Consider the following 15,000-nt stretch of genomic DNA (forward strand, 5'->3'; position numbering starts at 1 on the left):
GTGTGTGTGTGTATAAACATCTCTATATATCTAGAAAGGCTGGTCCTAAAGAGGGAGGCATTTTTCTCAGGTCCCCAGAAGGTCTGAAATACATGTGTGTGTGTGTATAAACATATTTATATATCTAGAAAGGCTGGTCCTAAAGAGGGAGGCATTTTACTCAGGTCCCCAGGAGGTCTGAAATACATGTGTGTGTGTGTGTGTGTGTGTGTGTGTGTGTGTGTGTGTGTGTGTGTGTGTGTATAAACATCTTTATATATCTAGAAAGGTTGGTCCTAAAGAGGGAGGCATTTTTCTCAGGTCCCCAGAAGGTCTGAAATACGTGTGTGTGTGTTTAAACATCTTTATGTATCTAGAAAGGCTGGTCCTAAAGAGGGAGGCATTTTACTCAGGTCCCCAGAAGGTCTGAAATACATGTGTGTGTGTGTGTATAAACATCTTTATGTATCTAGAAAGGCTGGTCCTAAAGAGGGAGGTTAATCAGGTCCCCAGAAGGTCAGAAATACATGTGTGTGTGTGTGTGTGTGTGTGTGTGTGTGTGTGTGTGTGTATAAACATCTTTATATATCTAGAAAGGCTGGTCCTAAAGAGGGAGGCATTTTTCTCAGGTCCCCAGAAGGTCTGAAATACATGTGTGTGTGTGTATAAACATCGTTATATATCTAGAAAGGCTGGTCCTAAAGAGGGAGGCATTTTTCTCAGGTCTCCAGAAGGTCTGAAATACATGTGTGTGTGTGTATAAACATCTTTATGTATCTAGAAAGGCTGGTCCTAAAGAGGGAGGCATTTTACGCAGGTCCCCAGAAGGTCTGAAATACATGTGTGTGTGTGTGTGTATAAACATCTTTATATATCTAGAAAGGCTGGTCCTAAAGAGGGAGGCATTTTTCTCAGGTCCCCAGAAGGTCAGAAATACATGTGTGTGTGTGTGTGTGTGTGTGTGTGTGTGTGTGTGTGTGTGTGTGTGTGTGTGTGTGTGTGTGTGTGTGTCTATAAACATCTTCATATATCTAGAAAGGCTGGTCCTAAAGAGGGAGGCATTTTTCTCAGGTCCCCAGAAGGTCTGAAATACATGTGTGTGTGTGTATAAACATCTTTATATATCTAGAAAGGCTGGTCCTAAAGAGGGAGGCATTTTTCTCAGGTCCCCAGAAGGTCAGAAATACATGTGTGTGTGTGTGTGTGTGTGTGTGTGTGTGTGTGTGTGTGTGTGTGTGTGTGTGTGCGTGTATAAACATCTTTATATATCTAGAAAGGTTGGTCCTAAAGAGGGAGGCATTTTTCTCAGGTCCCCAGAAGGTCTGAAATACGTGTGTGTGTGTATAAACATCTTTATGTATCTAGAAAGGCTGGTCCTAAAGAGGGAGGCATTTTACTCAGGTCCCCAGAAGGTCTGAAATACATGTGTGTGTGTGTGTATAAACATCTTTATGTATCTAGAAAGGCTGGTCCTAAAGAGGGAGGCATTTTAATCAAGTCCCCAGAAGGTCAGAAATACATGTGTGTGTGTGTGTGTGTGTGTGTATAAACATCTTTATATATCTAGAAAGGCTGGTCCTAAAGAGGGAGGCATTTTTCTCAGGTCCCCAGAAGGTCTGAAATACATGTGTGTGTGTGTATAAACATCTTTATGTATCTAGAAAGGCTGGTCCTAAAGAGGGAGGCATTTTACGCAGGTCCCCAGAAGGTCTGAAATACATGTGTGTGTGTGTGTGTGTATAAACATCTTTATATATCTAGAAAGGCTGGTCCTAAAGAGGGAGGCATTTTTCTCAGGTCCCCAGAAGGTCAGAAATACGTGTGTGTGTGTGTGTGTGTGTGTGTGTGTGTGTGTGTGTGTGTGTGTGTGTGTGTGTGTGTGTGTGTGTGTGTGTGTGTATAAACATCTTCATATATCTAGAAAGGCTGGTCCTAAAGAGGGAGGCATTTTTCTCAGGTCCCCAGAAGGTCTGAAATACATGTGTGTGTGTGTATAAACATCTCTATATATCTAGAAAGGCTGGTCCTAAAGAGGGAGGCATTTTTCTCAGGTCCCCAGAAGGTCTGAAATACATGTGTGTGTGTGTATAAACATATTTATATATCTAGAAAGGCTGGTCCTAAAGAGGGAGGCATTTTACTCAGGTCCCCAGGAGGTCTGAAATACATGTGTGTGTGTGTGTGTGTGTGTGTGTGTGTGTGTGTGTGTGTGTGTGTGTGTGTGTGTGTGTATAAACATCTTTATATATCTAGAAAGGTTGGTCCTAAAGAGGGAGGCATTTTTCTCAGGTCCCCAGAAGGTCTGAAATACGTGTGTGTGTGTATAAACATCTTTATGTATCTAGAAAGGCTGGTCCTAAAGAGGGAGGCATTTTACTCAGGTCCCCAGAAGGTCTGAAATACATGTGTGTGTGTGTGTGTATAAACATCTTTATGTATCTAGAAAGGCTGGTCCTAAAGAGGGAGGCATTTTAATCAGGTCCCCAGAAGGTCAGAAATACATGTGTGTGTGTGTGTGTGTGTGTGTGTGTGTGTATAAACATCTTTATATATCTAGAAAGGCTGGTCCTAAAGAGGGAGGCATTTTTCTCAGGTCCCCAGAAGGTCTGAAATACATGTGTGTGTGTGTATAAACATCGTTATATATCTAGAAAGGCTGGTCCTAAAGAGGGAGGCATTTTTCTCAGGTCTCCAGAAGGTCTGAAATACATGTGTGTGTGTGTATAAACATCTTTATGTATCTAGAAAGGCTGGTCCTAAAGAGGGAGGCATTTTACGCAGGTCCCCAGAAGGTCTGAAATACATGTGTGTGTGTGTGTGTATAAACATCTTTATATATCTAGAAAGGCTGGTCCTAAAGAGGGAGGCATTTTTCTCAGGTACCCAGAAGGTCAGAAATACATGTGTGTGTGTGTGTGTGTGTGTGTGTGTGTGTGTGTGTGTGTGTGTGTGTGTGTGTGTGTGTGTGTGTGTGTGTGTGTGTGTGTGTGTGTGTCTATAAACATCTTCATATATCTAGAAAGGCTGGTCCTAAAGAGGGAGGCATTTTTCTCAGGTCCCCAGAAGGTCTGAAATACATGTGTGTGTGTGTGTATAAACATCTTTATATATCTAGAAAGGATGGTCCTAAAGAGGGAGGCATTTTTCTCAGGTCCCCAGAAGGTCAGAAATACATGTGTGTGTGTGTGTGTATAAACATCTTTATATATCTAGAAAGGCTGGTCCTAAATAGGGAGGCATTTTTCTCAGGTCCCCAGAAGGTCAGAAATACATGTGTGTGTGTGTGTGTGTGTGTGTGTGTGTGTGTGTGTGTGTGTGTGTGTGTGTGTGTGTGTGTGTAAGCGCGTTTTGAATCCTGCCTTTTTTGGTCTTTGCTCAGCGCAATGCAGCAGAGTGTAAACCTTGGTTTTGTCCTCGCTCCTCAGGCTTCATGTCGAAGTCGGTTGCGGATGAGATGAATTTGACACAGCAGGCGGCAAGAACAAAAAGGAAAATCTTTTGCCGGTAATTCAAAAGGCCCGTTAGCATGAGGGAAGACACAGGCAGCGGTAAGAATAGACGCCTTGAAAGCGCCAGAAGAAAAGAGCACCTGACTAATGTTGGGAAGGCTTGTAGTCTGGGAGGATGGAGAGTGAGGAGAGGAGCATGGCGGGTGTTGTTGGCTGCCGCTAACTCATCAAAGTGACACAACATTTTAACCGTCTTCCTGGAGACTTCTTTGTGACTCCTGCCTTCTTTTTTTAAATCTCTCAGCCTCTATAAGGAGGGCTCCTCACGGAAAAATAACAACAAAGCCGAATTTGTACAAAAGCGGTGAAGTTTTCACCTTGTGGAAATGCTAAATAAAAAGAGAATACAACAGATCCTTTTCAACTTATATGCAATTGAATCGACTGCAAAGACAAGATTTTTAACGTTTAAACTGGTGAACTTTGTTATTTTTTTCAAAATATTAGCTCATTTGGAATTTGACGCCTGCGACATGTTTCAAAAAAGCTGGCACGAGTGGCAAAAAAGACTGAGAAAGTTGAGGGATGCTCATCAAACACTTATTAGGAACATCCCACAGGTGTGCAGGCTAATTGGGAACAGGTGGGTGCCATGATTGGGAATGAAAGCTGCTTACGTGAAATGCTCACTCATTCACAAACAAGGACAAGGTGAGGCTCACCACTTTGTCAACAAATGCCTGAGCAATCAGTTTAAGAACAACATTTCTTTACCAGCTATTGCAAGGGAATTTAAGGATTTTACTATCTACGCTCCATAATATCATCAAAAGGTTCAGAGAATCCGGAGAAATCACTGCATGTAAGCGGCAAGGCTGAAAACAAACAGTGAACTCCTGCGACCTTGAATCCCTCAGGCGATACTGCATCAAAAAGTGTCATCAGTGTGTAAAGGATATCACCAGAAAACCACTGTCAATAACTACAGTTGGTCGCTACATTTATAAGTGTGAGTTAAAACTCTACTATGCAAAGCCATTTATCAACAACACCCGGAAACAGCACATCTAACATGGACTGATGCAAAGTGTAAAAGTGTTCTGCGGCCTGAGGAGTCCACTGTCAGTAACTACAGTTGGTTGCGACATTTATAAGTGCGAGTTAAAACTCTACTGTGCAAAGCCATTTATCAACAACACCCAGAAACAGCACATCTAACATGGACTAATGCAAAGTGTAAAAGTGTTCTGCGGCCTGAGGAGTCCACTGTCAGTAACTACAGTTGGTTGCTACATTTATAAGTGCGAGTTAAAACTCTACTATGCAAAGCCATTTATCAACAACACCCGGAAACAGCACATCTAACATGGACTGATGCAAAGTGTAAAAGTGTTCTGCGGTCTGAGGAGTCCACTGTCAGTAACTACAGTTGGTCGCTACATTTATAAGTGCGAGTTAAAACTCTACTATGCAAAGCCATTTATCAACAACACCCGGAAACAGCACATCTAACATGGACTGATGCAAAGTGTAAAAATGTTCTGCGGCCTGAGGAGTCCACTGTCAGTAACTACAGTTGGTTGCTACATTTATAAGTGTGAGTTAAAACTCTACTATGCAAAGCCATTTATCAACAACACCCGGAAACAGCACATCTAACATGGACTGATTCAAAGTGTAAAAGTGTTCTGCGGCCTGAGGAGTCCACTGTCAGTAACTACAGTTGGTTGCGACATGTATAAGTGCGAGTTAAAACTCTACTGTGCAAAGCCATTTATCAACAACACCCAGAAACAGCACATCTAACATGGACTAATGCAAAGTGTAAAAGTGTTCTGCGGCCTGAGGAGTCCACTCTGAGTAACTACAGTTGGTTGCTACATTTATAAGTGCGGGTTAAAACTCTACTATGCAAAGCCATTTATCAACAACACCCGGAAACAGCACATCTAACATGGACTGATGCAAAGTGTAAAAGTGTTCTGCGGTCTGAGGAGTCCACTGTCAGTAACTACAGTTGGTCGCTACATTTATAAGTGCGAGTTAAAACTCTACTATGCAAAGCCATTTATCAACAACACCCGGAAACAGCACATCTAACATGGACTGATGCAAAGTGTAAAAGTGTTCTGCGGCCTGAGGAGTTCACTGTCAGTAACTACAGTTGGTTGCTACATTTATAAGTGTGAGTTAAAACTCTACTATGCAAAGCCATTTATCAACAACACCCGGAAACAGCACATCTAACATGGACTGATGCAAAGTGTAAAAGTGTTCTGCGGCCTGAGGAGTCCACTGTCAGTAACTACAGTTGGTTGCGACATTTATAAGTGCGAGTTAAAACTCTACTATGCAAAGCCATTTATCAACAACACCCGGAAACAGCACATCTAACATGGACTGAGGCAAAGTGTAAAAGTGTTCTGCGGTCTGAGGAGTCCACTCTGAGTAACTACAGTTGGTTGCTACATTTATAAGTGCGAGTTAAAACTCTACTATGCAAAGCCATTTATCAACAACACCCGGAAACAGCACATCTAACATGGACTGATGCAAAGTGTAAAAGTGTTCTGCGGTCTGAGGAGTCCACTGTCAGTAACTACAGTTGGTCGCTACATTTATAAGTGCGAGTTAAAACTCTACTATGCAAAGCCATTTATCAACAACACCCGGAAACAGCACTTCTAACATGGACTGATGCAAAGTGTAAAAGTGTTCTGCGGCCTGAGGAGTTCACTGTCAGTAACTACAGTTGGTTGCTACATTTATAAGTGTGAGTTAAAACTCTACTATGCAAAGCCATTTATCAACAACACCCGGAAACAGCACATCTAACATGGACTGATACAAAGTGTAAAAGTGTTCTGCGGCCTGAGGAGTCCACTGTCAGTAACTACAGTTGGTTGCGACATTTATAAGTGCGAGTTAAAACTCTACTATGCAAAGCCATTTATCAACAACACCCGGAAACAGCACATCTAACATGGACTGATGCAAAGTGTAAAAGTGTTCTGCGGTCTGAGGAGTCCACTGTCAGTAACTACAGTTGGTCGCTACATTTATAAGTGCGAGTTAAAACTCTACTATGCAAAGCCATTTATCAACAACACCCGGAAACAGCACATCTAACAGGGACTGATGCAAAGTGTAAAAGTGTTCTGCGGCCTGAGGAGTTCACTGTCAGTAACTACAGTTGGTTGCTACATTTATAAGTGTGAGTTAAAACTCTACTATGCAAAGCCATTTATCAACAACACCCGGAAACAGCACATCTAACATGGACTGATGCAAAGTGTAAAAGTGTTCTGCGGCCTTTGGAGTCCACTGTCAGTAACTACAGTTGGTTGCGACATTTATAAGTGCGAGTTAAAACTCTACTATGCAAAGCCATTTATCAACAACACCCGGAAACAGCACATCTAACATGGACTGATGCAAAGTGTAAAAGTGTTCTGCGGTCTGAGGAGTCCACTGTCAGTAACTACAGTTGGTCGCTACATTTATAAGTGCGAGTTAAAACTCTACTATGCAAAGCCATTTATCAACAACACCCGGAAACAGCACATCTAACATGGACTGATGCAAAGTGTAAAAGTGTTCTGCGGCCTGAGGAGTCCACTGTCAGTAACTACAGTTGGTCACTACATTTATAAGTGCGAGTTAAAACTCTACTATGCAAAGCTATTTATCAACAACACCCGTAAACAGCACATCTAACATGGACTGATGCAAAGTGTAAAAGTGTTCTGCGGTCTGAAGAGTCCACTCTCAGTAACTACAGTTGGTCGCTACAATTATAAGTGCAAGTTAAAACTCTACTATGCAAAGCCATTTATCAACAACACCCAGAAAAAGCTTATCAAAGATGGTCTGATGCAAAGTGGAAAAGTGTTCTGTTGTCCGACAAGTCCACATTTCAAATTGTTTTTGGGAACTGTTGACGTCGTGTACTTGGGACCAAAGAGGAAAAGGAACCATCCTGATTGTTTTAGGGTGAAAGTGTAAAAGGGGCAGCATGTGTGATGGTATGGGGGTGCATTAGTGCCCAAGGCATGGGTAACTTACACATCCGGAAACAGCTCATCTAACATGGACTGATTCAAAGTGTAAAAGTTTTCTGCGGTCTGAATAGTCCACTGTCAGTAACTACAGTTGGTCGCTACATTTATAAGTGCGAGTTAAAACTCTACTATGCAAAGCCATTTATCAACAACACCCAGAAACAGCACGTCTAACATGGACTGATGCAAAGTGTAAAAGTGTTCTGCGGCCTGAGGAGTTCACTGTCAGTAACTACAGTTGGTTGCTACATTTATAAGTGTGAGTTAAAACTCTACTATGCAAAGCCATTTATCAACAACACCCGGAAACAGCACATCTAACATGGACTGATGCAAAGTGTAAAAGTGTTCTGCGGCCTGAGGAGTCCACTGTCAGTAACTACAGTTGGTTGCGACATTTATAAGTGCGAGTTAAAACTCTACTATGCAAAGCCATTTATCAACAACACCCGGAAACAGCACATCTAACATGGACTGATGCAAAGTGTAAAAGTGTTCTGCGGTCTGAGGAGTCCACTGTCAGTAACTACAGCTGGTCGCTACATTTATAAGTGCGAGTTAAAACTCTACTATGCAAAGCCATTTATCAACAACACCCGGAAACAGCACATCTAACATGGACTGATGCAAAGTGTAAAAGTGTTCTGCGGCCTGAGGAGTCCACTGTCAGTAACTACAGTTGGTCACTACATTTATAAGTGCGAGTTAAAACTCTACTATGCAAAGCTATTTATCAACAACACCCGTAAACAGCACATCTAACATGGACTGATGCAAAGTGTAAAAGTGTTCTGCGGTCTGAAGAGTCCACTCTCAGTAACTACAGTTGGTCGCTACAATTATAAGTGCAAGTTAAAACTCTACTATGCAAAGCCATTTATCAACAACACCCAGAAAAAGCTTATCAAAGATGGTCTGATGCAAAGTGGAAAAGTGTTCTGTTGTCCGACAAGTCCACATTTCAAATTGTTTTTGGGAACTGTTGACGTCGTGTACTTGGGACCAAAGAGGAAAAGGAACCATCCTGATTGTTTTAGGGTGAAAGTGTAAAAGGGGCAGCATGTGTGATGGTATGGGGGTGCATTAGTGCCCAAGGCATGGGTAACTTACACATCCGGAAACAGCTCATCTAACATGGACTGATTCAAAGTGTAAAAGTTTTCTGCGGTCTGAATAGTCCACTGTCAGTAACTACAGTTGGTCGCTACATTTATAAGTGCGAGTTAAAACTCTACTATGCAAAGCCATTTATCAACAACACCCAGAAACAGCACATCTAACATGGACTGATGCAAAGTGTAAAAGTGTTCTGCGGTCTGACGAGTCCACTCTCAGTAACTACAGTTGGTCGCTACATTTATAAGCGCGAGTTAAAACTCTACTATGCAAAGCCATTTATCAACAACACCCAGAAACAGCACATCTAACATGGACTGATGCAAAGTGTAAAAGTGTTCTGCGGTCTGAAGAGTCCACTGTCAGTAAATACAGTTGTTCGCTATGTTTATAAGTGCAAGTTAAAACTCTACTATACAAAGCTATTTATCAACAACACCCGGAAACAGCACATTTAACATGGACTGATGCAAAGTGGAAAAGTGTTCTGTGGTCTGAGGAGTCCACTGTCAGTAACTATAGTTGGTCGCTACATTTATAAGTGCAGGTTAAAACTCTACTATGCAAAGCTATTTATCAACAACACCCGGAAACATCACATCTAACATGGACTGATGCAAACTGTAAAAGTGTTCTGCGGTCTTAGGAGTCCACTGTCAGTAACTACAGTTGGTCGCTACATTTATAAGTGCAAGTTAAAACTCTACTATGCAAAGCTATTTATCAACAACACCCGTAAACAGCACATCTAACATGGACTGATTCAAAGTGTAAAAGTGTTCTGTGGTCTGAATAGTCCACTGTCAGTAACTACAGTTGTTCGCTACATTTATAAGTGTGAGTTAAAACTCTACTATGCAAAGCCATTTATCAACAACAACCGGAAACAGCACATCTAACATGAACTGACGCAAAATGTAAAAGTGTTCTGCGATCTGAAGACTCCACTGTCAGTAACTATAGTTGGTCGCTACATTTATAAGTGCGAGTTAAAACTCTACTATGCAAAGCCATTTATCAACAACACCCAGAAACAGCTCATCTAACATGGACTGATTCAATATGTAAAAGTGTTCTGCGGTCTGAATAGTCCACTGTCAGTAACTACAGTTGGTCGCTACATTTATAAGTGCGAGTTAAAACTCTACTATGCAAAGCCATTCATCAACAACACCCGGAAACAGCTCATCTAACATGGACTGATGCAAAGTGTAAAAGTGTTCTGTTGTCCGACAAGTCCACATTTCAAATTGTTTTTGGGAACTTTTGACGTAGTGTACTTGTGACCAAAGAGGAAAAGGAACCATCCTGATTGTTCTAGGGTGAAAGTGTAAAAGGGGCAGCATGCGTGATGGTATGGGGGTGCATTAGTGCCCAAGGCATGGGTAACTTACACATCTGTGAAGGCACCATTAATGCTGAAAGGTAAATTCATGTTTTGGAGCAACATATGTTGCCATCCGAGCAACGTTATCATGGACGCCCCTGCTTATTTCAGCAAGCCGATGCCAAACCACATGTTACAACAGCGTGGCTTCGTAGTAAAAGACTGCAGGTACTAGACTGGCCTAGGATTTGCTGCATTCTCTTTTTATTTACCATTTACACAAGGTGACCACTTCACCGCTTCTGGGTGTTGCACACCACGCTGGAAAAGACGGTCGGGTGCTGGAGGAAGTCTTGGAAAAAGGACTGAACTGGAGATGTGTCTTGTCCCCCGCAGGAGCCTTGCAGATCGAGAACAGCGAGGAGACGGACCAAGGGAAGTACGAGTGCGTGGCCACCAATTCTCAAGGGGTGCGCTACTCCTCGCCGGCCAACCTCTACGTGCGAGGTAGGACCTGGCAACACCACACACTTACCTCTCTTGTCTTCTGCATCACCACCGTCTTACCTGCCCACCATGCTCACTGCACCACCTTTGATGCCAACATACCACCGTCTGGAACTGATCTCTCCTCTTAGGCCCAGAAGTATTCAGATAAAGACAGTTTTTGATTTTGGATTCTGCCTTTGGACATCAACACAATTATTATGACACAAACTCCATGACTGCAGGCCCAAGTGGAACAAATCTGATTTTTTTTTTCTTAGATCCGATTTTTCCCAGCTGACTGTTTACACCGCAAGTAACATGTGAGCTTTATCAGACTCCAGGGTGAACACGCACTGGCCCCAATGTGGCGCCAATGTGGCGCCAATGTGGTTCCAACGTGGCCCTAATCTGGCCCCAATGTGACCCCAATGTGGCCCTAATGTGGTTCCAATGTGGCCCTAATGTGGCCCCAATGTGGCTCCAACGTGGCTCCAACGTGGCCTCATTTTGGCCCCAATGTGGCCCCAATGATGCCATGATGTGACCCCATTTTGGCCCCAATATGGCCCCAATGTGGCTCCCATTTGGCCCCGATGTGGCTCCAATGTGGCCCTATTTTGGCCCCAATGTGGCTCTAATATGCCCCCAATGTGACCCCAATGTGGCCCCAATGATGCCCCAATGTAGTTCCAATATGGCCCCGATGTGGCTCCAATGTGGCCCTATTTTGGCCCCAATGTGGCTCTAATATGCCCCCAATGTGACCCCAATGTGGCCCCAATGATGCCCCAATGTAGTTCCAATATGGCCCCAATGTGGCTTCAATGTGGTTCCAATATGGCCCAATTTTAGCCCCAATGTGGCTCCATTGTGGCCCGAATGTTGCCCAAATGTGGCTCCAATGTGGCCCCATTTAGGCCCCAATGTTGCCCCAATTTGGCCCCAATGTGACTCCAATATTGCCCCAATGTGGCCCCAGTAAGGCTCCAATATGGCCACAGTGTGGCTCTAATATGGCCCTAATGTGGCTCCATTGTGGCCGCAATGTGGCTCCAATGTGGCCCCAATGTGGCTTCAATGTGGCCACATTTTTTCCCAAATGTGGCCCCATTGTGGCCCCAATGTGACCCCAATGTAGCTCCAATGTGGCTCCAATGTGGCCCCAATGTGGCTTCAATGTGGCTTCAATGTGGCCACATTTTTTCCCAAAGGTGGCCCCAATGTGGCCCCATTGTGGCCCCAATGTAGCTCCAATGTAGCTCCAATGTGTTCCCAATGTAGCTCCAATGTGGCCCCAGTGTGGCTCCAATATGGCCCCAGTGTGGCTCCAATGTGGCCCTAATGTGGCTCCATTGTGGCTCCAATGTGGCCCCAATGTGGCTTCAATGTGGCTCCAATGTGGCTCCAATGTGGCCCCATTGTGGCCCCAATGTGGCTCCAATGTGGCCCCAAAGTGGCCCCAATGTGGCTCCAAAGTGGCCCCAATGTAGCTCCAATGTGGCTCCAAAGTGGCCCCAATGAGGTCCCGATGTTGCTCCAAAGCGGCCCCAACGTGGCCCCGATGTAGCTCCAATTTTGCCCCAATGTGGTTCCAATGTGGCACCAATGTAGCCCCAATGTTGCCCCAATTTGGCACCAATGTAGCTCCAAAGTGGCTCCAAAATGGCCCCAATGTGGCTCTAATGTGGCCCCATTGTGGCCCCAATGAGGCTCCAATGTGGCCCCAATGTAGCTCCAATGTGGCTCCAATGTGGCTCCAATGTGGCCCCAATGTAACTCCAATGTGGTTCCAATGTGGCCCCAATGTGGCCCCATTGTGGCCCCAATGTGGCCCCAATGTGGCCCCAAAGTGGCCCCAATGTGGCTCCAAAGTGGCCCCAATGTGGCCCCAATGTAGCTCCAATGTGGCTCCAAAGTGGCCCCAATGAGGTCCCAATGTTGCTCCAAAGCGGCCCCAATGTGGCCCCAATGTAGCTCCAATTTTGCCCCAATGTGGTTCCAATGTGGCCCCAATGTAGCCCCAATGTTGCCCCAATTTGGCACCAATGTAGCTCCAAAGTGGCTCCAAAGTGGCCCCAATGTGGCTCTAATGTGGCCCCAATGAGGCTCCAATGTGGCCCCAATGTAGCTCCAATGTGGTTCCAATGTGGTTCCAATGTGGCCCCAATGTGGCTCCAATGTGGCTCCAATGTGGCCCCAATGTGGCTCCAATATGGCCCCATTGTGGCCTCGACATCACTTGCATGCACATTTCCATAACGTGAAAACAAAGAAAGTTGACCGACAAAAGTCGCTAAAATGAAGACAACTTTAACAGAGGTGTGGACTCCAGTCACATGACTTGGACTCGAGTCAAGAATATGATGACTTTGGCCCGGACTTGACAAAATGTAAAGAGACTTGCAACTCGACATCGACTTTAACATCAATGACTTGTGACCTCACTTGGATTTGAGCCTTTAGACTTGACAAGACTTGCTACTTTCCCCCCAAACCCAAAGATTAAAAAAAGTTATTCAGGAGCGCTCCGTATCCCTTTCATCCCACAGCATTCATCCAATCAAATTGCGGGACAACCAACTAAGAAGAGCTGTCAAACAACGCGGCAGTGAAAAAAAAAATATTTGCCAAAGTTTCGTTCGGGTATAAAAACTACGAGTTGGCCAACAAAAAAACGAATTGCAGTATGCAAAACATGCGGTTCGAGGATTACAGACGCAACAACTTCCAACTTCGTTCGACATTTGAAGTTGCACAAGGAAGAGTAACCTAACATTTATTGCTTGGGGAACGTAACTTTTATTTGCTGCGTAGTTAAATCAGCGAGGCTGCTAACGTTATAATGTTATCGCAAACACGGCAATCTGGTACGTCCACTGCAGTTCGCTACCTTATTCATACTTTTTGTCAAGTGATTTTTTTTTTTTATAAGCAGGGTTGCATGAGGTACCTACACATAACGTAACGTCCATGTTTTATAAGCAGGGTTGCATGAGGTACCTACACATAACGTAACGTCCATGTTTTATAAGCAGGGTTGCATGAGGTACCTACACATAACGTAACGTCCATGTTTTATAAGCAGGGTTGCATGAGGTACCTACACATAACGTAACGTGATGTTAGTCCATGTATCTCACACAGTAACGTGACGTTTGACGGCGGTGAGCAGCACCGCGTATTTTAGCCACCTACAAAAAGACAAACATAGTCAAATAAAGTTCAGTTAAAATGTATACTATATAAAGAATATGTGTACATATTGAATAGAGCCCTCACATCTAAAAAGTACAACTCTGTTCATTGTTAAGTTCATGTATTTTTGTTATGTTTTTCATGTGTACGCAGACATAAACACACATACAGTATGAGATTAAATCAACCAGATGAGGTAAGAACAGGATAGAAACTGCCGTGGAACCAGTTCCAATGCAATATGCCATGGAAATACGATGTTAACACTTTTGTGTGAACAAGTACCGTCGCACTTGTTTTTTCATATGTGTTTATTCCCTAAAGGAATGGGTTAAATGTTTAAAATGACATGTTAATAGTGCTTTTATGAAGTCAGCTCTATTTTTTCCCCCTGCAATTTCAAAAGCATTTGTTTGTAATAAATAAATCCAGCGTTTTAAAAGCATGCACAATCTGTGTAAATATATTAGTCTGTGGTTAAAAAGGACTCAAAATGCAGGACTTGGGACTTGACCTGAGACTTTCCAGTCTTGACTCGGGACTTGGGGGCAAAGACTTGAGACTTACAAACCCCGTTTTCGTATGAGTTAGGAAATTGTGTTGGATGTAAATATAAACAGAATACAATGATTTGCAAATCCTTTTTTAACCCATATTCAGTTGAATATGCTACAAAGACAACATATTTGATGTTCAAACTCATTATTTTTTTTGCAAATAATCATTAACTTTAGAATTTGATGCCAGCAACACGTGACAAAGAAGTTGGGAAAGGTGGCAATAAATACTGATGAAGTTGAGGAATGCTCATCAAACGCTTATTTGGAACATCCCACAGGTGTGCAGGCTAATTGGGAACAGGTGGGTGCCATGATTGGGTATAAAAAACAGCTTCCCAAAAATTGTTTAGTCTTTCACAAGAAAAGATGGGGCGAGGTACACCCCTCTGTCCACAACTGCGTGAGCAAATAGTCAAACAGTTTAAGAACAATGTTTCTCAAAGTGCAATTGCAAGAAATGTAGGGATTTCAACATCCACGCTCCATAATATCATCAAAAGGTTCAGAGAATGCGGAGAAATCACTCCACGTAAGCGGCATGGCCGGAAACCAACATTGAATGACCGTGACCTTCCATCCCTCAGACGGCACTGTATCAAAAACCAACATCAATCTCTAAAGGATATCACCACATGGGCTCAGGAACACTTCAGAAAACCACTGTCACTAAATACAGTTTGTAGCTACATCTGTAAGTGCAAGTTAAAGCTCTACTATGCAAAGCGAAAGCAATTTATCAACAACATCCAGAAACGCCGTTGGCTTCTCTGGGCCCGAGATCATCTAAGATGGACTGATGCAAAGTGGAAAGGTGATCTGTGGTC

General features: G+C 43.5%; 1 protein-coding gene across 12 annotated transcripts in view; it reads left to right on the plus strand.

The window, feature by feature from the left end:
- LOC133568033 (receptor-type tyrosine-protein phosphatase S-like) overlaps positions 1-15,000 on the plus strand; it is a 293,725-nt gene that overhangs the window by 161,497 nt on the left and 117,228 nt on the right. For all 12 annotated transcript variants that reach the window (XM_061919726.1, XM_061919727.1, XM_061919729.1 and 9 more), the window contains one exon: positions 10,329-10,439. In XM_061919726.1, coding sequence (XP_061775710.1) covers positions 10,329-10,439 — 111 coding nt within the window. The remainder of the gene's footprint in view (positions 1-10,328; positions 10,440-15,000) is intronic.

The sequence above is a fragment of the Nerophis ophidion genome, linkage group LG14 (genome assembly GCF_033978795.1).
Source record: "Nerophis ophidion isolate RoL-2023_Sa linkage group LG14, RoL_Noph_v1.0, whole genome shotgun sequence".
Taxonomy (NCBI): Eukaryota; Metazoa; Chordata; class Actinopteri; order Syngnathiformes; family Syngnathidae; genus Nerophis; species Nerophis ophidion.